The sequence below is a fragment of the Dermacentor variabilis genome, chromosome 6, assembly GCF_050947875.1.
Source record: "Dermacentor variabilis isolate Ectoservices chromosome 6, ASM5094787v1, whole genome shotgun sequence".
Taxonomy (NCBI): Eukaryota; Metazoa; Arthropoda; class Arachnida; order Ixodida; family Ixodidae; genus Dermacentor; species Dermacentor variabilis.
The window spans coordinates 35,149,296-35,175,065 of NC_134573.1; the positions used below are offsets into that span (position 1 = coordinate 35,149,296).

At 48.3% G+C, this 25,770-nt stretch overlaps 1 protein-coding gene and 1 long non-coding RNA gene across 2 annotated transcripts in view; one reads left to right on the forward strand and one right to left on the reverse strand.

The window, feature by feature from the left end:
- The window catches only part of LOC142584726 (uncharacterized), a 35,933-nt gene extending 12,270 nt beyond the window's left edge, over positions 1-23,663 (reverse strand). Inside the window, exon 1 of the mRNA XM_075694953.1 lies at positions 21,550-23,663. Within this exon, the coding sequence (XP_075551068.1) occupies positions 21,550-23,169 (1,620 nt within the window). The 5' untranslated portion in view covers positions 23,170-23,663. The remainder of the gene's footprint in view (positions 1-21,549) is intronic.
- LOC142584727 (uncharacterized) lies at positions 6,923-8,562 on the forward strand. The gene is made up of 3 exons (XR_012828909.1): positions 6,923-7,457; positions 7,519-8,119; positions 8,429-8,562. It is a non-coding gene; the product is annotated as an uncharacterized LOC142584727 (long non-coding RNA).
- Positions 23,664-25,770: the final 2,107 nt, after the last annotated feature.

Sequence of the window (25,770 nt, forward strand, 5' to 3'; positions counted from 1 at the left end):
GGAGCCTGCCCTGGGGATGACACCACCTTCACTTGTCCGTAGAGTGATGTTGACGTCCTGTACCGGCTTCCAACGCTTCTGTTTAAGGCCCCTTCGTCTGGGTCTCTAAAGGAGAAGTTCTGATCTCCACAGTGAACACCAAAGACTGATCAACTTGAGACATTCTTCCGTGATCTCGATAGCTGCCTCCAATGCAGCCTCCACCCGCCCGTTACTGCCTCCGGTACGCCAAACGGTGACGTCCTGAATTATTCATAATTATACCTCAACTTGCCAAATAGGTCAGTTACGTAGTCCATAAATTGCAGGCGTTTCCCACTGATTCTTTTCTGTATCAAAATTGCATTAAAAGAATACGCCCAGATTGCATGTAAGATACAAGTTATTGAGGACCTGAACTGGTATTTATAAGCTGAATGGTAGAGCTGACTAACACATTGCATAAGGCAATGCACTCCTGTCATGGTTTTAAAGAAAGACGGATGTTAACTGCTTGAAACACACAGCTAAGTACCCTTTCTTACCTCCCTGTGTCCCCTTGGAGCACAAGAGCAACCTCCCAAGGAGGCACTATAGATCAATCTAAAGCTGGTACAGCACAACATACAAAGTGTGAAGAAGTGCGCACAAACTACCGAGCGCAAGAGCAGACGACATTGCGGCCGTCCTCAACAAGAGAAAAAGAAAGACGAGGGAGGCTCGTGGAGCGCGTGAAAAGGGTCTCGCGCAACGGAGATCGTTGGAACGCCGGTGCGACTAGGGCCACCGGGCCTACGGAACCCACATCTACCGGTGAGGTTCACCTGACCGAGCGTCCGTCTTCGGGACAGGGAACGCCTCAGGTCGTTGCACGGCACGAGACCCCGGAACGGCCTGCTGCAGCCTCGAACCCGCATCTACGCGCGAGGTTCAGGAGAGCGAGCGTCCGTCGTCGAGACGAGGAGCGCCTCGGGTCGTTGCCTTGCACGAGGCCCCAGGTCGGCCTGCCGGCATCTTGGAACCCGCTTCTACGCGCGAGGTTCGAGTGACCGGGCGACCGAGTGGCCTGTTCTCGTCTACGGAGCTGTGGGCCGTCCACCTTTTCCTGCCCGTGCTGCTGCGTCTGCTCTACCACGCCGGTCCTCCTCATACCAGCGAGTGCTCCACCGCAAGGACTCATCGTCTCACCACACTCCGGCCTTCAACCGTAACCTCGTGAGACTATATTTGTCTTGCTTACGAACAGCCTGACATGCGTGGTTCTAGTTGAAGGTATTCTTCGTGATTATGTGCCGTCTAATATAATTGTCGTGTGTTTGCTAATCATGCACCGTCTCCTCCATCTTCCTCGCGTCACACGCTTTGCAACGTGACGATCCTAACAACATCACATATCTGGCGTCCGCGAACAGGACTGCTCTTACGCTATCGAGAAGAGCAGCACATTGCATATGCGTGTCTGACGGGTGAGGATGGAGACAGACAAGCTTACGGCAATTGGAAAAGAACTGGGGTTGACTGGCCCGGCACTGAAACAATGGGTAGACGAAGAGCGCGCACGCGAAAGGGAAGCGCGTGAAGCACGTCTGGCTGAACGCAATGCAGCAAAAGAAGCCGATGCTGAAGCGCTAGCTAGATTAAAGGCTGAAAGGGAAGTGCTCGAGCTCAAGTTAAAGTTGAGGGAGTTAGACGCGACAGCGGGTAGCATTAGTACTGGGCAGCTTACAGAGAGTGTGCACGCAGGTGCTTCCGAGAGCTACCAAAGTCCGCACAAGCTAATCCCACCATTTAACGAAGAACGTGATGAGTTGGATGCATACATTCAACAATTTGAGCGCGTCGCAATGAGCCAGGGCTGGCCACACGACAAATGGGCCCTATCGCTGAGCCTCTGTTTGACAGGCGTAGCTCTAAGTGTTGTCGGTAGAATGGCACCGGATCATGCCATGGACTATGCGACATTAAAACAGACGCTTTTGCAACGCTTCAGATTCACGGAGGAAGGCTACCGAAGGAAGTTTCGGTCGGCGAAACCCGATAATTCCGAAACTGGTAGACAGTTTGCCGGTCGTCTATTGGGATACTTCGATCACTGGCAAGAAATGGCCAATACAGACCGGACATACGATGCTCTGCGGGACAAGATTGTCTCAGAACAGTTTCTGATGACTTGCCATGAGAAACTGGCAGTCTTTTTGAGAGAGAGGAACTGTCAGGGACTTGACAAGCTAGCGGAAGCTACTGATCATTACCTGGAGGCGCAAGGGTTAGTTAACCTTGGCAAAGGTAAAAACGAGAGGGATACTAGCAAGCCACCAGGTCAAGCTCGAACTCCTGAGCGACAAGAAGAAAAGGAAAGACCACGCTGCTTTCTTTGTGGTAAACGCGGTCACAGAGCTGCTGATTGCTGGACCAATACGAAGGGTCCAAATACAAATACATCTTTCTGTGGAAAGTGCCGCCGCACTGGGCACAAGACAGGTGACTGCCCCAGAAAACCCAACAGTACTGAGAAGGCTTCGTGCTCGATGCAACAAGTAGACATGTCCAAGGCAGTAACCGAAGAGACACAGACCTTGCGTCGAGTTCCCGGAAGTTTGGAACGCGGGAGAACACAGACGCGTAAACAAGACGAAGAGTCTATGCCTACTGCCGAAGGTGTGCTTGAAGGACATCCCGCTACTGTCTTGCGAGATACGGGATGTGACTCTATTATTGTGAAGAGGTCCCTTGTACCAGACAGTAAGCTGACAGGAAAAATTTCCTCGGTGTGTCTCCTGGATAGAAGATTGTTGAAGCTACCTGAAGCAACCGTGGAGATCGCGTCACCGTTCTTCACAGGCAAGACTAGAGTTTTATGCATGGACAATCCCTTATATGATGTTGTCCTGGGAAATGTGAAAGGCGTACGGAATGCCTCCAATCCTGACAATGAATGGAAAAGACATCTTTATACACCGAGCGCTGCGGATGATTGCTTTAGATCAGAAGGTGGAAACGGTTTTACTAATGAATCCATCTCTGCTGACATTTTATCATCGGGTGCTAGTGAAACCAGGGACAAGTCGGACGTGGCGGCGACAACCAGACAGCCAAAATCAAGTCCGCCTTCATTACCAGTACCAGCTATAAACCCCCTAGACATCAGCCCAATCGACTTGAAAAGCAGGCAAAGGGAGGACAGCAGTCTACGTAAATGCTTTGAAGCAGGGGACAAAGAGATGAAGACTAGGTTCGCCGACGTCCAATTCTTTATAAAGGAGGGAATTCTTTACCGAAGATACACACTGCGGTCAAAGAAACAAATGGAACAGCTTGTCGTACCCAGAAGCCTTCGTCATTTTGTGATGAAAATGGCTCACGAAGGGATCCTTGCCAGACATCAAGGAATAAAGCGAACCACAGACCGTGTGAGCGAAGAGTTCTACTGGCCTGGATTCCAATCAGACATCACGCGATTTGTTAAATCGTGCGATACGTGCCAGAGGACTTTTCCTAAACATCTAATAGGTCGAGTACCATTGGGAAGTACTCCCGTCATTGATACCCCGTTTAAGAGAGTTGCCATTGACATTGTGGGACCATTAACTCCCATGTCAGAGAAAGGGAATAAGTACGTTCTGACAATGGTCGATATGGCAACGCGGTATCCTGACGCTATGGCACTGCCAAGCATTGAAACAGAAAAAATAGCTGAGGCACTTCTAGAGATGTTCTCTCGTGTGGGAGTCCCACAGGAGATAATCAGTGACAGAGGCACATCATTCTCGTCACGCCTGATGAAGGAGCTAAGCCGTCTTCTCTCTTTTACGCAGTTGCCAACAACTCCATATCATCCGATGGCAAATGGCCTTGTGGAGAGGTTCAATGGCACCCTTAAACATATGATAAGACGAATGTGTCAAGAGAGCCCGAAAAAATGGGACCGTTACTTGGCACCCTTGCTTTTTGCTTATCGCGAAGTCCCTCAGTCAAGCCTGGGTTTTTCACCCTTCGACTTGTTGTATGGCCGTTATGTCAGAGGACCCATGGCGATATTGAAAGAATTATGGACAGGTCATCATATTGATGATGACGCAAAAACCTCATACGGGTATGTAGTTGAGCTACGGAAGCGTCTTGAAGACACTTGTCGTTTGGCCAAGGAGGAGCTTCAAAAAGCAAAACTTTTACAGAAGAAACACTACGACCGGAAGGCCAGACCACGTCATTTAGCTGCTGGAGACAAGGTTTTGCTACTGCTGCCTTCGGACAACAACAAATTGATTCTTACGTGGAAAGGGCCCTTTACCGTACTTGAGAGGAGAAATGACGTCGATTACGTTATTGACCTCGGGACCAGGACGACACTGTTCCATATAAATCTACTGAAGAAGTATGAGGAACGGGTACCTACATCACCGCCGTTGCCGAAAGCGTCAGCTGCTTGTCAGACTGATGACACCGAAAATGACGATCGACATGCGTACCGTTTCAAGGAAAAGAAGCGGCGGCCGACGCGAGTCTGTCGGAATCGCTCTCTCAGGGTGTTTTAAACATGGTGTTGTAATAGCAAGCACTTCAAACCGGTGCAACTTTAATATTGAACAACATTTCCTGGCATGTTAGTTTTGTGGATTTTTTTTTTCACCCTCTATCGTGGTGTTGTGTCTTGTTAAGGTTGTCATTATGCCGAGTGTGCGGTGCTCGAAACTCTAGTGTTGTAGTAATCTTTGTGTGTATTCTTACATGCCGAGTGTGCGGTGCTCGGAACTGTAGCACTGTGGTATTTTTTATGTGTACTCAAACGTATCGAGTGTGCGGTGCTCGGATCTGTGGTGCAGTAGTAATGCTTTGTGGTACGTGTGTGCTACAGTGAACTAGCAGATATCGAGTACCCTCAAGTTCTTTGAACGAAAGAACTTTCTTAAGTAGGGGGTGATTGTGAAGAAGTGCGCACAAACTACCGAGCGCAAGAGCAGACGACATTGCGGCCGTCCTCAACAAGAGAAAAAGAAAGACGAGGGAGGCTCGTGGAGCGCGTGAAAAGGGTCTCGCGCAACGGAGATCGTTGGAACGCCGGCGCGACTAGGGCCACCGGGCCTACGGAACCCACATCTACCGGTGAGGTTCACCTGACCGAGCGTCCGTCTTCGGGACAGGGAACGCCTCGGGTCGTTGCACGGCACGAGACCCCGGAACGGCCTGCTGCAGCCTCAAACCCGCATCTACGCGCGAGGTTCGGGAGAGCGAGCGTCCGTCGTCGAGACGAGGAGCGCCTCGGGTCGTTGCCTTGCACGAGGCCCCAGGTCGGCCTGCCGGCATCTTGGAACCCGCTTCTACGTGCGAGGTTCGAGTGACCGGGCGACCGAGTGGCCTGTTCTCGTCTACGGAGCTGTGGGCCGTCCACCTTTTCCTGCCCGTGCTGCTGCGTCTGCTCTACCACGCCGGTCCTCCTTATACCAGCGAGTGCTCCACCGCAAGGACTCATCGTCTCACCACACTCCGGCCTTCAACCGCAACCTCGTGAGACTATATTTGTCTTGCTTACGAACAGCCTGACATGCGTGGTTCTAGTTGAAGGTATTCTTCGTGATTATGTGCCGTCTAATATAATTGTCGTGTGTTTGCTAATCATGCACCGTCTCCTCCATCTTCCTCGCGTCACACGCTTTGCAACGTGACGATCCTAACAACATCACACAAAGAAAGAAACAAGCTGAGGCAGCCAGATAAAGGAACAGAGTGCTGCGACATGCAAGTTTGAAGCTCAAAGAGAGCGTGTACCATTTTCTTCAAAACCAGACACATTGGGAGGAGGCTATGCCTTTCAATGAATATTGCCGCATCTTAAGTAGACCATAGAAGAATATAAAGTGAACAACATGAGCAGCAGCCATCACCAGTATGGGGGTGGAGACGAAGTTGGCATGTCAGCTCACTAAATTCGTAGAACCTTGTTGATATGTTCCCGTTACATAAATTTTTTTCCGATGCCAAGGTTTGCAATTGAGAACACAAAAAATGACCCAACAGACTTGCGCTCATTTTTTATTGGTTCATGCATTCCTGGAAAACACAATTTTTCGGCCCCAATGTTCAGTACGTCACCAAATGACGATCGTATGATACATTTTCCGGCTGCTAGGCTCCATGCAAACAAGAAAATGCACGAGGAATGCGCAGTCGAGAACAATATATGGCTGCCTGCCGCGACATCTTCACCGCAATTCACTTACCCGCCTGACTCATGTGAAAACACCAGTGCGCACTCAGCTTCTCATTTTGCACTCAGCTTCTCATTTTGGTGCCAGTGAATCTTCTCCGGGGTCGTCGTATGCGGGATTCACAGCTATCATTGCCAATCCTATAGCGATAAACATCTTCGCCTATCTGTTCACAGTGCATGGTGCCGTTGGAAGCATAGCGCACGCTTATAACAGGCGATAATTGAAATGCGCCACCGTTCTCTACTGCAGACTGCAACTGTATACGTTTTCCGGCCACCAGATCCCATGTGAACAAGAAAAGGCGTGAGGCACGAGTGATTGTGAATGGTATATAGCCGATATATAGCCGGTATATGATTGTGGACGTTTCAAGTGAAAATGACAGCAGGCACAGTTTCTTATTCCAGGGGGGCTATTCTGCAAGAGTCCACCTAGTGGACTGTCCACTTCGGCCTGACGTCATCAGATGCGCGTTCTGTTGTTCTGAACTTCGGCGAGTGCTGACGTCATCAAAAGGGAATCCGAACTTGCACTAAAATACAGTGGAAGACCGCGTACCCGAAGAGCGTAGTGCCCGGGGCGCCCTGGAACTCACCCGTGACAACGTAAATCGAATGAAATGCCGTTTAGCCGTTTGCTATTAGTTTCGGTTGTGGTTTGCCGAGTGAAGATACGAGACGAGCTTGGCCGCGTGACTGGTAACAACATAATGTGTCTGAAAATTTTATTTTCATCATATTTTTGTACGGTATAGCAGCGTTTCACTTTTTTCTGGCATTGTAAACTGCAATTGCTAGTTTGCCACCAGAGGGCCACGTATCGAACCGAAACTCAAGATGGCAGCTGTTTGAAATGAATGAAACAGCTGACCACAAACCGTCGCTTACCGAGCATCCCCGTAAACTGACGGCAGCACAGTATGTCTTGTTGGTAGTTGCTGTCTTGGTGCATTCGCTGACACTAGTGTTGGAACTGAAGCGCAAAATGACAGCGTCTACGCTTGCAGTGAATAGTTGACGCACGATCGTCGGCCACTGAGCGTGGGTAATCCCTGTAAAGTAGAGGTGGCAGTATGTCGTGTTGATGGTTGCTGTCTCGGAGAGTTCTCCCATAGTACTGCTGAAATCGTTGTCAATGGACGCGCACCAGACGGTGTATGCCTGGTCGTCACGACTGCGATGCTTCGAGAGAACTTGCAACTCGAATCGCCTCTAGTACCACACCGACAACTGTATCGTCTGCTGCGTCGACGAAATATGACATTCAACGGTAAGTCGCGGCATTGAACAGACGGCAGTGATGTTGACTGCGCATAATAATCTTTATGCAGGCCCACAAGTTCAAGAAGAGTGTACTGCAAAGCGTTTATTCATGATGCTGAATAAAAGAGTCCAGTGGCGGTCTGTACGTTTTCCTGAATATTTTCTACCCCTCTGCAGTCAAGCTTCCAGACGACAGTGTTTGTCCATCACAGCGCCATGGCACCACGGGACATTGGCCCTCACATAAACCATCGGCAACAGGAAATTATAATCAACTTTATGGAACGAAATCCCCGCTTAGTTAAATCATCAGGAGATCTGGACCCAAAATTCACAGCTCAAAGAAAAAAGGAAATGTGGGAGGAGCTCGCCAATTTACTAAACGATGCCGGCCCTCCCACAAAGCCCGTGGTGCAGTGGCGTTGCTGGTGGAACAGATTTGTAAGTCGGGCCAGGGCGGACGCAGGAAACCTCTCCGCCGAGATGAAGTAAGTAAACCAGGCGTGCATGCGTTACGGTAACATCTGTTTCGAGTGTTTACGCAAACCACATTGCAGGTGTACCGGCGGTGGACTCCTTGGGGGCGCCAAGGGCCGAGTGCTCGCCCTACTCGGCCCTGCAAGCACAGTACCGGCGCGGCCAGCGCCCTTCGTGAGGAGCCACAGCGAAGTGAGAATCTCCCTTGTATATTTGTATTCCCTTAGAAAGGCCAGGATTGGCAGTTAGAAACCTTAACCTGTCCTGTTGCCTTGTTTAACTAAGCAGTAAGGCAGGGCATAATGAGATTTTGTAAATAAAACTAGTAGGCAATAAACAATGCTGGAGCACAAGTTTCCATTACAAATGAAGGCCTTGGAGGCAAGCTGTACCTAAATAGAGCAAAGCCTACTGCATTGCACAATATGCTTCACCTTTTGCAACTATTGTGACCAGTGTCTGCATCTCTTAAGCTTAACAATTTGTTTTTCTTAAATGCAGAGCGACTCCCAGCAACCAAACACCTCAGCTGTGACTGAGGTGTCACAGACAGGCGACACCTCAGTCTCTGCAGCCTCAGAACCTCAGCAGCAACCACCATCTGCGAGCACCGGCGTCACGGGAAGAAGGTGTACTGCCAGCCGTAAGTGTGTGGTGTAAGAACGTGTATGAACGTGTATGAAAGTGTGTGGTGTATGTATGTAATTGCGACCTCACGCCAAAAATGTGTGCATTGAATGTCAACATAGCTGTAATAGTGATATAGAAGTTGCTTGCACTGGTCACTGCAGATGAAAGGCACCTTGCAGTACTTTATGCATGTGAGACAAACATGTCAAGTGAAGAAAGGAAACCACACAGAGAAGGTATACTCAAGAGAGGTACTACAACCAACTGATTTTATTGCTGCTTGGTCATTACCAGTGTACACACAGAGGCACAGCAAGGCAAAAAAGAAAGTAAGCACAAAAACCCTGAGCATGTGTTGGTGGGCTAGTTCGTTAAGCATGATTACAAAGACGGCGCCGAATAAAACAACACACGAAGAAGGGGGACGTGCTGTCTCGTGTCACCCTTCTTCGTGTGTTGTTTTATTCAGCGCCGTCTTTGTAAACGAAAACCCTGTAGATCACCAAATAAGTTAACGTGGCATTTGCTTGTTCCGTGCACATGTTGACATTTATTTTTCTAGCTAGGAACCTATACCTCATGACACAATTAAATTATGCAAAGGTTCTATGTGCACTGTGTGTGCACAGTATATGTGTACTGGTTAGTGGTATGTCAAAAAATTGCAGTAACCTTCATAGCGGTGTTGTGATGAAGAGACTACGCAAAACCTATGTTTTTTTTAAAATTCGGGACACGATAGATTGAATGCAATGCCCTGAAATAAAAGATGCAATCGTTACAAAAATGAGAAAGGAAGACACACTTTTCACATGTGTATAATGTTGCTTGTCCCCGTCTCCCACGGTGTTATCATACATTACTTACCGATATGGCCAATTATACACGCTTCATAGCAAGTGTTTAAATGTGAAAGGCACGTAAAGTTTATTTTTCCACGTGGCGTATTGGTTAATAGGAGAACTGGAGGCATACAAGGAGCACTTGTTCGGACAGCACTGTAACCTAGTGGAACTGCTCATGAACGCTATACACACAGACACCGAAACAGCACTGAGGAAAAGGTGTGTCAGCAAGGCATGCCATACATTTTCTGCACGTATATTTGCTATTGCTTTCCTGAAGCAGTAAGATGTGCACCTACTTGTAACGATGCATATGTGGTACGTCGTTATGCTGCAATATCAGAATTTAACACCATGGCAGTGATTTAATAACCCATTCTTTTTGCTTTTTGGGGGATCAACTTTATGGAACAGGACATGTAGTAACGCACCACTGTAAACTCGTTGACAGCTAGATGCTTGGTAAAGATCGAAGCATTCGCATTGACAAGGCTGTTATGTTTGGAAATTTCACCTGGAGCCACACGTGCTTTTTTCATTTCATGTAATTTCCTTACAGACCGCAGAGTAGGAATATTACATAAAGGGCAATAACATTTGAACAAAACAAGCCTGCTCATATGTGAACATGCGGTGCGAGGAGCCCAAGTGGATGTAAAATACAATCGGGTGAGGCGTCTGAGTAATGCATGTAAGAGTCTTGGCCATTAGTGGGTATGTTATATGCTATGCGTGTGCTTGAAGGCAACCTCATGTTTCACCTACTCTCAGCTGTGCAGCAGATTGTTTAGCTTTCAGCTTTAATTTGAGTGGTGAAGAGTCGAACAAACTGAACGCATACTTTATGGATACTCTGTTATTGAATGTTAACGCTACGTATGTTGTACATAATAAGTGCAAATGGATGTTGTATGGTTCAGATAGTTTGGATATTTAGTAATGAGGCAATACATGAATAAAAAATTTGTCCAGAAAGGTTTTTAACTGTGAGCGGAACAAAGGCCACTGTGAAAAACCGCTTCCGATGTATGTAGTATTATTGGTGGGCAGACAAACCTAACGCATGGGAGATGCCCGCAAGAAGGTAACAAAAATTGAATGAAGGCAACAACTACAGCACACTGTGAATGTACACCTGCATGCTTGTATTCATTGAATGTTTGAAAAAATATTGCACACTTTCAGTCATGCATGTGCGATTACCTAGTGGCTTGCTAACAAAGCTCACCTATGCATGAAGCTAGGAGTGTATTCTAGGGGGCCAATGTGACTTCTGTTAAGTGGCAGGGCTTCATATGGAAAACTAGTTTTGGACAACTTGCACAAATCTGAAGTGAAATTGTCAAGACTGAAATGCAACAAATGTAATTATGCAAATGCCATGTCACACAACACATACATACAGTCCAGCCAAATGAATACTTGCACGACATCATGTAATGTGGTTGCTGGCTGAGCACTCTTGAATGGCTGTTTCTCTATACGATGGGTACGGAAAAGAAAGATTAAAAAAGAACGACAAACTTCCTATGTACCTGAACTGTGCATGCTATTATCGACTGCTGGGGAATAGGATTTTGTGGGTAGTCGATATATTACAAGAAAGGTTAAATGCACAATGCAAACACTGCACTCCACATAAAAGAAACGATGAGCTGCATTAGTTGTGTGGCTGTAAAAGGAACTGTAATTTCCATTTTAACACGCTTCTATAACGATTCCAAGGTTTATGCTCCTCATGTGAGACCTTGAAGTATTCCCGTTTCAGGTATGAAATGTATGCACAGTCAAGTACAACATGAAACCTGGTGCAGATGAATACTTGTATTACGTTTTGCTAATGCTGCCATAATTGCACTGCTCTTCCTTAAGCAGCATAGTTACATTTTTTTAGTCGCGCAGCTTAGAAGCTAGTGTGTGTCCGAAATTATGCAGGGCCTCCAAGAGCTACATCAAGAGGCCGCTTGCTGCAGCAAGCTGTGGGGGACACCGCGAGAAGAGTCACCCTCGCAGAAGCGCGCAATGAGCTAGCCGAAAAATTATTGGAGGAGTCCCGCAAGGTGAGATGGCAGTGCTGATAGAGTGTGTACGTGTAATTGAACCCGAGCGAATGAATTTTTGCCGTAGCCGAGTGCAGATGTGTAGTTGGTGAATAGAAATGAAAACAGGGAAAAAGTTCCTACAATTTAGCATGTTAAGCAAACTAGTAACTCAAATGCAGAGACACAAGGAATGTATGTTACGAATGCATGAATCTTCATTATGTACGTAACATTTGACATGAGAAGTATTGACTATTGTCTAGGGGATTCTGGAACGTGTTGTGCTTTTCTAGACGGTATGAACATAACTTAATGTGCAAAACAAAGTTGCGCATCACATGCAAGTTTATGCCCAGAAAAGTGGATTGAAGTCTTGTATCAAGCAGCTTGTAGTGCTTAGGCAGCCGCAATACCTCTTGTCACATGTAGTGCTGTTCAATACATTGTTATTCATGTACGCATAGCTAGCATAAAATGTACTGATTTCTGCAATACAAAGTGATGAACCCTTTCATTGTTGTTTTCCTTTCGGGCATGAAACACCCCCAGCGGTTTTTCTTTCTCAGATATTGCAAACGAAATGCCAGTTTCTTTTTGTTTGTGCAGAAAGAAAAAAATATGATGCCACCTACAATGGCAAGTGCTCCCTTTCTGTGGTACTCAAATCACTGTCACACAAAAGCAATCTCAAAGAAACGCAGAAACACATCAGTACGTCGACGGCACTGAAAGGGTTCAGGTGATAGCTTATCAGGACCTCACGGCCTCCAGTACGAGTTTTATACACACTTCTGTAATCAGTTGAAAAGCACTGTGATGCAGCTACATGACATTTGCCAGACATATGGATAAGTGTAGCGTATCGAAACAGGGCGATGTTTGTGTGAATTTGAGACACCTCATAATTTTCACACCCCCTCCCCTGACCCCCTTTGGCATGGCTGAGAACCTTTCGTTATGAATAGCAATGTTGCACTTGCAACGACCAAAATGCGAGTTACTTTCTCCTGGTGTCAGGGGCCACATCATGCCTGTGACAACAGCAGTATTTCTAGTGGTTGTGCTTCCAAACGTTGAAGCGTTATTACTGGCACATTCATTTAGAAAACATACATACATTTGACAGAAAATGCCAGATGTGCAAGTGGAACAATACAAAACTGTTTTAACTAGCTGTTAGTTGCATACCAATGTGTGCATAAGCAACCCTGCATATCACAATGTTGCTTTGAAATTGAGTGCATTTGTTGCTTACCTATCGTCACAAGATAGGCACACTCTTAAGTGAGGTAACATTGCATTGTTTTACACTGTACATTTGTCATTCTGTGGTGGTGACCTAACATGTATTGTACATGTGACATTTCATTGATGTTTGCCTGCTTGCAGCGTTTTCCTGGGTCTTGCACTCTGACCATGCAGTTCTGCTTGTATATGCACTCTGTGAACTTTTCCCGGGTCAAGCATTCTGTTGTCAGTGGCCCCTGAGACTGTGTCTCGTTTCAAATGTTCTCAAAAAATTTTGCTCTGCTCGCAAATGCATCAAGATGCTATGCATATCGCTGAACATCTGTACCCAAGCATGCTTTTCATTCATCTATAACGGCCGCTATAACTGTGCTGTAACCACATATCTAGCAATATCTGAATCTCATGTGAGAGTCCATAAGGTCAAGCAGCCATTGTCGATTGCTTTGTAGCACTTCATCTTTTTATTATGTAATTTGTGACGTCACATGTGTCCGTAGCAGCACACAGCACATGTAAAAGATTTATGCCAATTATGATGACAGAAATCAGCATGGAGCGACATATGATTGCATCAGAAAGTTTTACAAACATGGCGTTGACAAGAACTGAAAAAAAACCGGCAATGCTACATAACAAGAGACACGGACGACCAGCGCATGACAATGCGAGGTACAGCTGTAGTTTTTATGAAACGAGACACCCGAGCGCGTTGCTAGTAAGGCAAATGAATAGCACCAACAATATCAATACAAATAAACATGTCAGTTACAAAGCAGTGACGGGACAATTAGTAACATATGTGAATAATTACAAACCGCACACTGTTAATGAACAAGTCCATTACGACTCATCACTGTTACCTGTAGAAATGGGAGGAAATTACACGACATCTAACTATCAATGCAATACATGCTTGCAGGTTTCGCAGAGAACTTGGCTAGCACAGGAACATGCATTCCATTTTAATTGTGGATCGAGAGCTATAGTGCAGTAGCAGAAATAGTTGCACCAAAACCTACAGGTAAAAGGTGAATAGTACAGAGCAGCCAAACGAAGCTACGAAAGCTTTGTTTCACAGAACAGGCTTGCATATGTCCTGCGTCGTGAGGTTGACATTACACAGAATGCATTGTTCACTTGTCTATGTATTTAACAATCAGACATGTTGCAGTGCCTACCCAACAGTTCCCCCTCAGAAAACAATACGTTGGTACGTCGTTGCAGTGATGCAAGCAGTACCGAGATTGAGAGTGCACACATGCAAGTAGGAGTCACATTAAGCACGCACTAGCAAGTTGACGTGATGTGCTGCCATTGCAACACTTCACCCAAATACGGATGCATTCGGCAACGTCACCATGGCGAAACAGCACTGGATGAAATCTATACAAGAGCAAAGTTGCGCCCAACCTACCACTAGGCATGCATTCGATTTCTGCAGTATGTGAAACCAGCTGTCATTCTGCTGACCCAGAGGCACAGGCCAGACTTGCATGCCTGTCAAGTCACACCTGCACCACGCCAGATGATCAGTCGCCGAGACGCTATGCAAACGCTGCATTAGCCTGTCCAGGCTGGGCCGTAATAGACAAATTAATCACATGCGAATTGCCGCCTGTGCAAAAAGCACAGTTTTGTGCCGGTGAAGGCTAGCCATGTTCACTTACAATACATGGTTCAAGTGACAACCCCACTAATGGTTCATTAGATTGTCTACACGTTTTGCATGCCTGGCTTTGACCCAACCATACTCTTGTGTTCCCAGTGCAATTGCATCCAGTGCTGCTGCATGCTGGTAGAGTGAAAGTAGTAGCCTCGTTCTGTCCGTTACATTTTCGCAAGATTTAATGACAGCAGGTCAGAACGTGGCAGCACGTTTGTTAGGCGGATGTGTACGAAAGAGCCCAAGTTTGGATGAATGTGTCGGTGCTAGTGGCATTGCATGGCCATGTGTTTTGCCGTCGAAGACGACTACATGTTCAGCAAAACTCTGCCTTTCACAGTAACATGTGTAGAAGCATTGCTGATGAAAGATTTTTATTGCAGCAAACTGCTGAGCTGCAGGTGCTCAACGAGCAGGTCAGCAGGCTGGCCGACGCCATGGAGCGGCAGGCGGACACCCTGGAACGCCAACTGAGGCCAATTTCTGAGTTGGCCACAGCCATGGCCTCATTTATTTCAAATTATACGCCACAAATTTAGTGTTTATTTTTAACTAATGTGTTTGTATTAAAAGTTTATAAAAATACCAGCATATGTTTCAAGGTTTACTAGTAATGTAGTGTGGCAATATCACAGGTGAAACTGCCCCAGATTATTTTTCAGCAATTCTTGGAGCAAGTAACATTGAGTGTTAGAGCAGTCTGGAGCAGACATAATTGTATTTTGATGCAATTTGGGGCAGGCCAATGTCAATTTTGGTGGAATAATGGAATTTACAGGGCACTTCGAAAGCACATAGGTACATTAAAGACCAACACGAAAACAACATTACAGTATCTAAAGAGGCAGCATTGTGCATGTTTTTCTGCATAAAGGCAAGAGCATTGGCGCCACTATGACCTAACTGCACATTCCCGTGCCAAAGCTGATAACTGCAATGTTATTAAATCATGTGGCGCAATCAACGCGGTTACACAGCTTCTAGTTCACGATATGTCACTGCAGACGCAGAGAGCCGTGACCAACTCTGGGCTGGTGAAACTTCTAGCTATTCCAATCTGTTTTTACCGCAATAGCAATTATATGGACACTGTAGGCGCATTTCTGCCATCGCTGTAGCCGTGATGTTCCAGATTAATTCCAGGGGCGATAACGACGTCGCCGTGTACTGTATGCTGTAAAGTATGTGCGAGTGAAAGCGTGTGAGGATAGGTCGACGATGCCATTTGACGAACTCAACAGTTAATGAAGTACATTCTAATTACTACCTCCCAAGTGTCCGTACATGCGCCGGCCACTAGCAGGAAGCGCTGAAAAGTCCGTTGTTGTGAGCGCAAAAATTCATGTGGGAGGCGCGTTGGCTAGGTGTGCAGCACGTGAACAGCTGTTCCCCCCTTTTTTTACATAGAATTCGCTCCCTGTTCATGGCACAATCCTCTCCACATTGAGGGACACAAATGTGTGTCCGCCTCAGACAGAGGAAAAAGCTCGTCATGTTAACGACTTCCAGCATAAATAAATCTCGATGTGTGTCACAATGTAACACACGTAGGAAACACTATGGAAGTATTCAACAACAAACTAAAGGGAACATGATGAATATGGCCAATCATTCAAAGAGGTCAATTCTATGAAAAGAATTGTCGCACGACACCATTTGAGCAAGCACAGTAACAGCACAGCCCACATAGCATGTCTTCCAGTGCATACAGAACAACAAACTGTTGCCACAAAAGTTTGAGTGCTTTCCTTTACAGCTTATGCTATCGAAACCTAAGCTGTATGTTAAATAATTCACATGGACATAAAGGAGGTGGAAACTATGGCTTGGCATATGAACTGCATGCATTTTTGGTTTCGGTCATGAGTGAACATGACCTCGTAGGAGCACATGGAAATACACGGTAATAAGAAGCTTGTCTTTGTCAGCCATGAAACAAAAATCGGACTTTCTCAGTCACAGCAATACAGGTGACACATTGAGATACACATGATAATGCAACATAGATCGTAACATATCATTTAACCAAATGAGGTGACCAGCGAATTTTGAAACGCACCTAAAAACAAAAAACTTCGTATGATCAGCCCCACACTGCTTTGAACACAATGCTTAGTTTCCGTTGTAAATTTATTTTCAAAGTTGTGCAACACAAAAGAAGGGAATAAAATTTAAATTTTGTCAGCCACTCAAACGAGGAACAATTGCGCAAGTTGCACTTTTTAACATGAACCGCATAGTTCGAGTTCGCAAAGGTGTTGCAAATATGCTGCCAATTTAATATTGTACATCATAAAGCGTACTTAATGTGCAGCAATGCTACGTAAGCTGTTCTTGCAGTCTCCATGCATTACAATTGCTTCACGCAAACCTTTCGTCTATGTTTTTGAAGAAAGCTATTGCTCCTCAAAAATTAGCAATTGCACACTACATGGCTCATACGAACACTTGCAATAGACCTCCTTGCTCTACAGTGGTGCAACAGAGTTGATACCAAGTTGAGAAGATTCTGTCAAGGGAAATGCGAGACTGGACCCACTACCACGTCACTGCTATGATACTAACGGAATTTCAGAAGGCCGACAGTACAGCAACCATTGAACAACAGTTCTGGATGAAGAATTATTGACAACAAAGAAACCACATGATGCACACGATGGTGCGGTGATGACAGCATTACGACCACTGCACGTCAACCATGAAATGTTGAAGCTGTGCAGGAAATATGATGACAATGGCCTAACACACACAGCGATATGACATGATGATGGAATTCATGAACCTGGTATGCTGACAAAAACAGGATGACAATGATGTCATCATGAGATCAAAGCCAATGATGGAGATGGTATTGTGCAATTCTGATTCAGAGATGCGGGCACAATGAATGCAACGGCATGACTGATGTAGGGTAGCAAAGTGGACTAAGTCTGGTTAAATTCCCTGCCTTTCCTTCTTCCCTTTCTCTCTCTCTGTCTCATGAAATATTGACAGCTGATTTCACGGTACGACGACAATGGCATAGGCAGCAGCACGATATGCAATGGAAAGGCGGTGAGAGTGATACTGAAAATGACACAAATACGATGAAGTGACAAGAAAGAAATCGCAACAGCATTAGGGGGATGAAGTAATGGCAACATCGCAACTGCATGCTATAATGCCATTACGCTATGATGCTGGAATGTTGTAATGATGTGCAACCATTCTTACTGCTCTTCTTTTCTCACTGTTCATGCAAGATGCACGGTGCATTACATTCATGTACTGCCAACAGAAAGCGAGAACACCACAGCTACACATACCCACACTGCACGACACACAGCCACACAGGTGTTGCGTCTCAGAGGCAGTAAACTGCTAGCTGCAGGCAAAACACAGCACACAAGCAAAACTGCGAGTACGTGTACCCACACTGCACGACACACAGCCACACAGGTGTTGCGTCTCAGAGGCAGTAAACTGCTAGCTTCAGCCAAAACGCAGCACACAAGCAAAACTGCGAGTACGTGTACCCACACTGCATGACACACAGGTGTTGCGTCTCAGAGGCAGTAAACTGCTAGCTGCAGGCAAAACACAGCACACAAGCAAAACTGCGAGTACGTGTACCCACACTGCACGACACACAGCCACACAGGTGTTGCGTCTCAGAGGCAGTAAACTGCTAGCTTCAGCCAAAACGCAGCACACAAGCAAAACTGCGAGTACGTGTACCCACACTGCACGACACACAGGTGTTGCGTCTCAGAGGCAGTAAACTGCTAGCTGCAGGCAAAACACAGCACACAAGCAAAACTGCGAGTACGTGTACCCACACTGCACGACACACAGCCACACAGGTGTTGCGTCTCAGAGGCAGTAAACTGCTAGCTGCAGGCAAAACGCAGCACACAAGCAAAACTGCGAGTACGTGTACCCACACTGCACGACACACAGGTGTTGCGTCTCAGAGGCAGTAAACTGCTAGCTGCAGGCAAAACACAGCACACAAGCAAAACTGCGAGTACGTGTACCCACACTGCACGACACACAGGTGTTGCGTCTCAGAGGCAGTAAACTGCTAGCTGCAGGCAAAACACAGCACACAAGCAAAACTGCGAGTACGTGTACCCACACTGCACGACACACAGGTGTTGCGTCTCAGAGGCAGTAAACTGCTTGCTGCAACCCAAACACAGTGAAGGAGAAAAATTGGGAGTAACTGTAGTCCCACCACACGGAGCACAGTGACGCACATGTGGCGCCGTGCCGGAAGTAAGCTCATTGTGCATAACTTTCTAGCTGTCCAGTGCGTGACGTTGCGCTCGACGGCGAGCTCGCTGAATGTGCAGCAAATGTGCATTGCGGCTGATGCCATACAGTGCAATTTGCCTGTCCCGTGTGGCCTTTCCCCTTGCGTACAGCGTTCTGCCGCCACGGGTCGGACCGCCGTCATCGCTTGGCAAGACGTCTTCCTGGTCGTCGTCGTCATCCTCACCGGCAATGTTGCTGTCGTCGTCAAGAAGCGGCTCGCTGGCGTCGAGACATAAGTTATGCAGCGCTGCACAAGCCGCGACAATCTTTTCCGCTACAGCAGGGCAGTACTGCAGCGCACGATAACGCTGCAAGCAGCGGAACCGACTCTTCATAAGGCCTATGCAGCGCTCCACCACAGACCTCATCGACGCGTGAGCTTGATTAAAACGGCCCTCCGGAGACGATAGCGCGGGATGTCCCGGAACCGGCGTGATGAGCCATGGCTCCAGTGGGTATGCACTGTCGCCTGCAGAATAAATGTAGCGCAGGAATTGCGCCGAATTCATAATAGACATTGGCTGTGGTTCACAAGCGCGTTTATATGCATTTCTGTACTCACCAAGGAGAAACTCTCCTCTGTGGACGATTTGGGTGTCGGCGAAAATGCTCCGAAGGGCTGAGCCACGCCATACGTATGCGTCGTGACACGAGCCGGCGAAGCGAGGGTCGATGGCCAGCACTCGCATGTTCGAGTCGCACACCTGTGAATTGCAGTATATCAGTAAATTAAGTTGCTGTCGCGAGTTGGGATTTTGTATATATCATGAGTATATTAGGTAGAGCGTGCTTACCACCATGGTGTTCAGCGCGTAGTATCCCTTCCGACACCAGTACGTCTGCTTCTCGGCTGGGGGCAGGTCCGGGCCGGCTATAGCGATGTAGGTGCCGTCCACGCATCCTACGACGTCAGAGATGTTGCCGCTCCGCAAGAAACCTTGCTTGACGAGCGCTATCTCCGATCTCGTACGCGGAAACGACACCCAGCGCTGTTCGGTGCCGACACGGACGATTGCTTCCGATACCGCGCGAACGCAGCGGCTGACAGACGGTTGGGACAGCGATACGGTGGCTTCGCTACCGACAGCCGTTTGGAAACCACCGGTAGCATAAAACCGAAGGGCGCAAATCACCTGATCTTGAACGGTGAGCCCTTCTCTCTCGCGCGCCAGGTCGTCCGATAACTGCTCGCACAGCCACATCGCCGTCGTTTTCGAAAGGCGAAAGTGCCTCCGAAAAGACTCGTCGGACATGGCGAACGGGTCCCGTTGTTCTCGAAGTCGCCTCTCTCCTCCGTTATCAAAAAGCAAAAAAAGCAGGCTCGCATCCATCGTAGTGCTGCGGTCTACTCCAAACAAAGGAATCGCAGAAAGATACGTTGGTGCGCGGTGACTGTTTGAATCACGTGAACGCGCCGAAGCATGTTCAGTTATCACACAAAACGTGAAGAGTAAGTGCAACACCACTGACGTCAGTCTGACGTTTCAGAAAGGAACCGGAAGCTAGGAGCGCCGGTCGTCATCGTCATTTGTAGACCTACAGCCAATCAGCGGCGGCCGAAGTGGACAGTCCACTAGGTGGACTCTTGCAGAATAGCCCCCCAGTACCAGCAAACCTACATCCCGGCATGGGCCCTATAACATTAAACTATCAGTTGTTTTTAAAAACCGGCCATTAGCCCTCCCTGACAGGTCAGAATGGTTTGGGTCCAGCCCATGTGGGCACAGCCCGAGCCATTTTGACCTATCACGGAGGGCTGATGGCTGATTTGGAATAACAACAGATTGGAATAGTTTTACGCTATACCAGCTCATGTCGAAGTAGAAGTACCAGGTATAGATTACTCTAGTGTCTCGTCATAAGAGGCGGGTGGTGTCACCGTTTCTTTGTAGTGAATTAGCTTGTCTGGCTTCGTTGCAGATGATTTACACTTGAAAATGATTGTGGATTAAAAGGCAAGTAATGCACCCAATTTGAGCATTATATGGCATGCAGAGTAAAATGCCACCTGTCGAAATTTGAGTGTAACTTCGCCAGTAATCTCGCTGGAACAGTCATATATACGTAACGCTCTTATTTAAGCAACACTCAGTTGCGTAAATAAGAGCGCTGGTGCTGCCAGAAGTTGTGCACGAATTGTGAGAGTGGTAGCATAGGTACCTTAATCCTGTGAACACTGCCAGGGCATGAATGAGACCGGCCAGAGCTCCCGTAGAATGAGTCATTAGGTTTAATTGAATTCTGGTGCTTTACGTGCCAAAACCACAATTTGATTATGATGAACTAGTCAGTAAGTTTACTACTCTGTGCACCATCGATAAGTTGCCCAAAGGTGCAGTGCCAGCTGAGCAGATCTTGCCAAAAATGTTCCACTTCCGTGGACTTACCACCTTACTGTGTTCTTGGCTACATGTCTTTGCTGCTAGACTGATGCAAACAAGAGTTGCCTCCCGACTGTTGGATGAACCTGCTGTCACAATCGGTATGCAGTACAATGAATCGACAATGGCCATTTCAGATATGGTAAAGAAGATACTGCCATTGAAAAGGTGCCTATGTTTTCTGGAGCTTACTAGTGCGCACCCTTGTGCCAAGTTCATCTGTCAATTCCGTGTGTTCATTCCCCAGAATAACATGCCACAAAAAGTTTCTGCAAAGTGAGCTGCAGCTTGAGAAAGCAAGGTGCTCTGCCTTCAAGAAGCCAAGCTTTCTGGAATGTCATTACCTTACAGTTTTGGCAGATGGTCGCAGTGCTTCTGAAGAGAGATGGAAGCAGTGGAGCGAGCTTGAGCAATAATTCTGGAAAGCCAGAACTCTCCACTTGATCCACGTTCTGTGTTGGCGCGACCACATACATGCTGTGGTGTTGCAACTGAAACTGACGGTGGCCCTCACCTTGGTGATCTGGTCGAGCAGCAGGTGCGAGCTGAGCGTGAGTGCGGCGTGCTCCATCTTGAGGACGCGGAGGCCGCCCGCCTGGGCTGTCAGCACGGTGCCCAGCCCCTGGGCGTAGCAGCACAGACCCCTGCGTCCCAGGTGGGACAGCCGCAGCTCGCGCACCCGGCAGCCTGCCAGGAACTGCACGCTGTGCACGTTGCTGAGGCCGCACAGCGTCAGCCGCCGCAGAGGTGCCAGCAGCGCCAGCGGCGCCAGCGACGAGTCGCCGCACGTGCGCGGGTCGCTGCACACGGCGCACACGCTGTGCGCGGTCGTCGCGCTGCCGCGGATGTCCAGCTCGTGCAGGGCGAACGGAGCGCGGGCCAGGTCCTCGAGCGAGTTGGGCTCGGCCAGAGCGCACGCCGGCAGCGACAGCGCCCTCAGGTGACGCAGGCACGCCGAGGCCAGAAGGGCGCAGCACGACAGGTCAGGCGTGAAGTGAAAGCGGCTGAGGTTGAGCTCGCCCAGCGCCGAGCAGGCGCCCAGCAGAGACCTGAGCGGCGCCTCGTACAGGGCCCCCACGCCGGGCGGGAACGTGGGTCGGTTCAGCGGCAGCGGCGAGAGGAGCGTCAGGGCGTCCAGCGACGACCAGCGGCCGCCCCGAGCCGCCGCCGACAGCTGGCCCGGCTCGTCGACGGTGACGCTCATCTGGGGCATCGCGTCGGCGGTGGTCTCGTCGCCCGCGGGCAGCAGCAGCTCGGAGAGGTGGACGCAGCTGCGCGACTTGCGCGGACGAAGACGCAGCGCGACGTTGTTGCACAGCGTCGCGTAGCCTCGGAACGCCTGCACAAGCGGTTCGTCGTCGCCCAGCAGCAGGTGCCACAGTTCGCGGGACTCGATGAACGCCGAGCGCGACGCGTAAGGGCAGCGGCCTCTCGCCGCGTCTGTCGTGTACGTGAAACGCTCGAGCTCGGATAGAGGGCGGCCACCGTACGTCGTCGGGGCGCCGGGCGAACAGCCCTCGCAGCTGCTGGCTCCCAGAACGTGCACGTGCAGGTCCCGCAGGCGCGGACACCGCGGCAGCAGCCGGCACAGCGTGTGCACATGGACAGCGCTCTCGACCAGCTCTACGTACATTGAACGGATGCCCGACGTGGCCCGGCTGTTCTTGGCGTCAAGCACCATCAGGGCGGGCCCCATCTCGTCGCGGCCCTCGCGGCAGCCCAGCAACGACCAGTGGAGAAGCTCCAATTTGTCCAGCCTGGTCAGCACGAGCTGGAACAACGCACGACTGCTCAGGCGACAGTTGACGCAGCGAAGCGTGGTGAGGTTGACGCAGCGTGCCAGCCCATGTTCGATTGTGGTCGACTGTGGCAGGACACAGTTGGTGAGATCCAGGTTGGAAATGGCCGCGGCGCGAGGTGCCCGCAGGAAGCGGCTCAGCGTGTCGTCCGAAAGCGTTTCCGCCGAGAAACGGACCGTGCCCACAACCGAGCGGTCGCTCGTAAAACTCGCCAAAAGGGGCGACACGTCCGCGATAGCCAGGATGTCTTCCGGGTCTACGAACCTCAGTATTCGCATCCATACCTCAGGCGGCAGCAGATGATCCAAGTTGCAGTCCTGCTGCATGGCATCCATCTTACGTTACTTGTGCTGTCGCTTTCCGCGCGGTGTTGATTAATGCAGCGGTGCTCTCCTCAAGCGAGCGTCGTCGGGTGCATCATGACTTCCTGCGTAACCGGCGTACAAGACTCCGTCACTGGCAGAAATTGCTTGTCTTAATGTTCCACTTTGCCGCATTGACGTACGTCTGAATCTCAGTCTCAACCGTGGGCGACCATATGGGGAAGGAAAAAAAACAAAACCCACGTGACCTTTCAAGCACCCTAGCTTGGATTGACTCGGCTAGCGTACTACTAAACCTGAAAACTGCGGTAGCTAGATGGGCATGAAACGATTTTTAAAGGCGAACAGTAGACACTGCACAAAAGAAAGGTCAAACACAGGATAGCACCTTTCCTGTGTTTGACCTTCCTTGTGTGCCGTGTCTTTTTTGCGCCTTAAAAAAATTTGTCAAGCATGCACCAACTAGGCCCACAGAAAGGTTTATGCAAACGAAACCACACGCGTTCACGCCCACTTCACGCTTCGCACGTGAGTTGTGTTATGGCAGTGCGCATGGCGCAGTTCACACTCGAAAAAAAAAAAAGCTTGCTTTTCTTGTGAGTATAATCCACTACACACTGTACTCCCATGTACTCCTCTAGGGTTGGATTCTTCAGAATGGAACGCTGCGATTTGTAACATACAATTGAGAAAAAAAAATATATCTAAGAAAGACTGTGCGTCAGCGCCATGGATTAGTCACGGCAAGAAAAAACGCCCGAAAACTAATATCCAAGCAATATATTTTACGTAGCGCTCAGCATATTAACACACTGCATGTGCGTCACTTTTACATGGCCTCCGAGATTGGTAGCATCCGTTGTTGAAGCAAGCAGCGCGTCGTTGGTAGAGCGGAATGTCGGCGCTCGTCTTGAGGCCAGCGGGGCGCGCTCTGCATGGGAGAGTAAACGGAAGAAACCCGAACTCGGTCTGTAGGAAGTAATTCGAAGTGATGGAAGAGCCAATTGCAAAATACTCGACCCTTACAGAAGTTTGGCCCTGAAAGATATTTGTGACGATATGTCTCGTGCGTTTTGGGCGCATGTAAAAATTAACGTCCTTTATTAGATTCACGTGTCCGACATAGGACGTTGACAGCATTATAAAATAGTGCACCAAAACATATTCACCTTGAAACTTATGTAGAGCACGTGGAGTTTTGGCATAACGAGATTATTCAATCAAGTCAGAAAAAAAAGCTTTGTATGTGGCAGGCTCTGAAACACCAAAGACCTTTGAGAGAGAGGGAGATAGAAAGAAGCTCTTTATTAGAAGGCAGAGTTTTTTGCTGGCATGTTTACTATAGCTGATATGGTACGTACTTGATAGGGATCGAGGTGGAATTAAGGGGACAGTAGGAAAGTAGGATAATGAAAATAAACAATAAATGCGCGATTGAAGCTGATAACGATATGCATAGGTGAGACGATCGGGCGGGTTTAGGCTTTTCGATATATGGTGTAGCGAACGTTCTCTAACGCTTTCCGAGAAGGCCAACTTCTTTCAGTGTCGGAACAATAAATCTGCTATTCTGAAGCTCGGGCTATGTATATGACCTAAGACACTGGGTAACGTACGTTAATTAGCAGAGCGTGCAAAAGACATTTAAAAATGCAAGCGATGCTCCATTTGAAGTTGACGTTAGGTCCGCTGTTGTTGTCGGCAAGCTTTTTCGCGAAAAAGAAAGGAAGGATACAAAAGTGAGCATCAACGGTCCACCGGCAGTGCACTGCGTGGATATAGCTTTGCTGTGTGTGCTCGCGCAGCGCGCGCGATAGAGACGCGTGCAGTGGCCGAGTGCAATGCCGAGTGTTTGTCCAGCTGTCACAGCGCCGTCTACGACAAGGGAGAATGTTATCTCGCTCCAAAGCACACGCGCCGGTTGTCTGGGACCGGTGCTCACGAAAACAACGGGGCCTTCCACGATTGTGGGTGCACTGTATCTATCGCTCGCAAGGGAAAACTTGTGCGAGGACAGTTCACGGCAAACCGTTTAATTTGGCTCCCATCATCGAGCCCACCGATATGTTTGTTTTCCCATTCTCGCTTTGTGTTGTTCAAGACAGCGAGCGCCTTTTATAGGAAGTCATCTGACCGCGCGTACTCGTGCACAAGCATTAGAAGTAACCTTGTTGTATCCTGTGGTTTCATGAGCGCTCGATCCTTATTGTTAGCATGACTGTGGCACACACAGGGTGTTTCAGCTAACTTGGTCCAAGTATTAAAAAAAACAACCATAGGGCTGCTACGCATGTCGAACTGGCGCAGTATTGTTCTCAGCCATATGGATCGAGCACGCCATATCTTTTCCGATCCACCAAGCTCAGAAATTAACAAAGATTGCCTAATTAACTTTTTAAATAGTATGTTTAGCGAAAAATCTATACAAAAGTTGTAGCGTTTGTCCAGAAACATCAGATTATTTCATCTATGCTAAGATAACTGCCCTGCTTAATTTTTTTTCAGCCTTCTTTTAAAGTGCGCGAAATTAAAAATATATATATACAACGCCAGCTAACACGAGTGCCAACTAACACGCCGCGCTTTTAGTGCCCTCAAATGTCAGTATAGGTG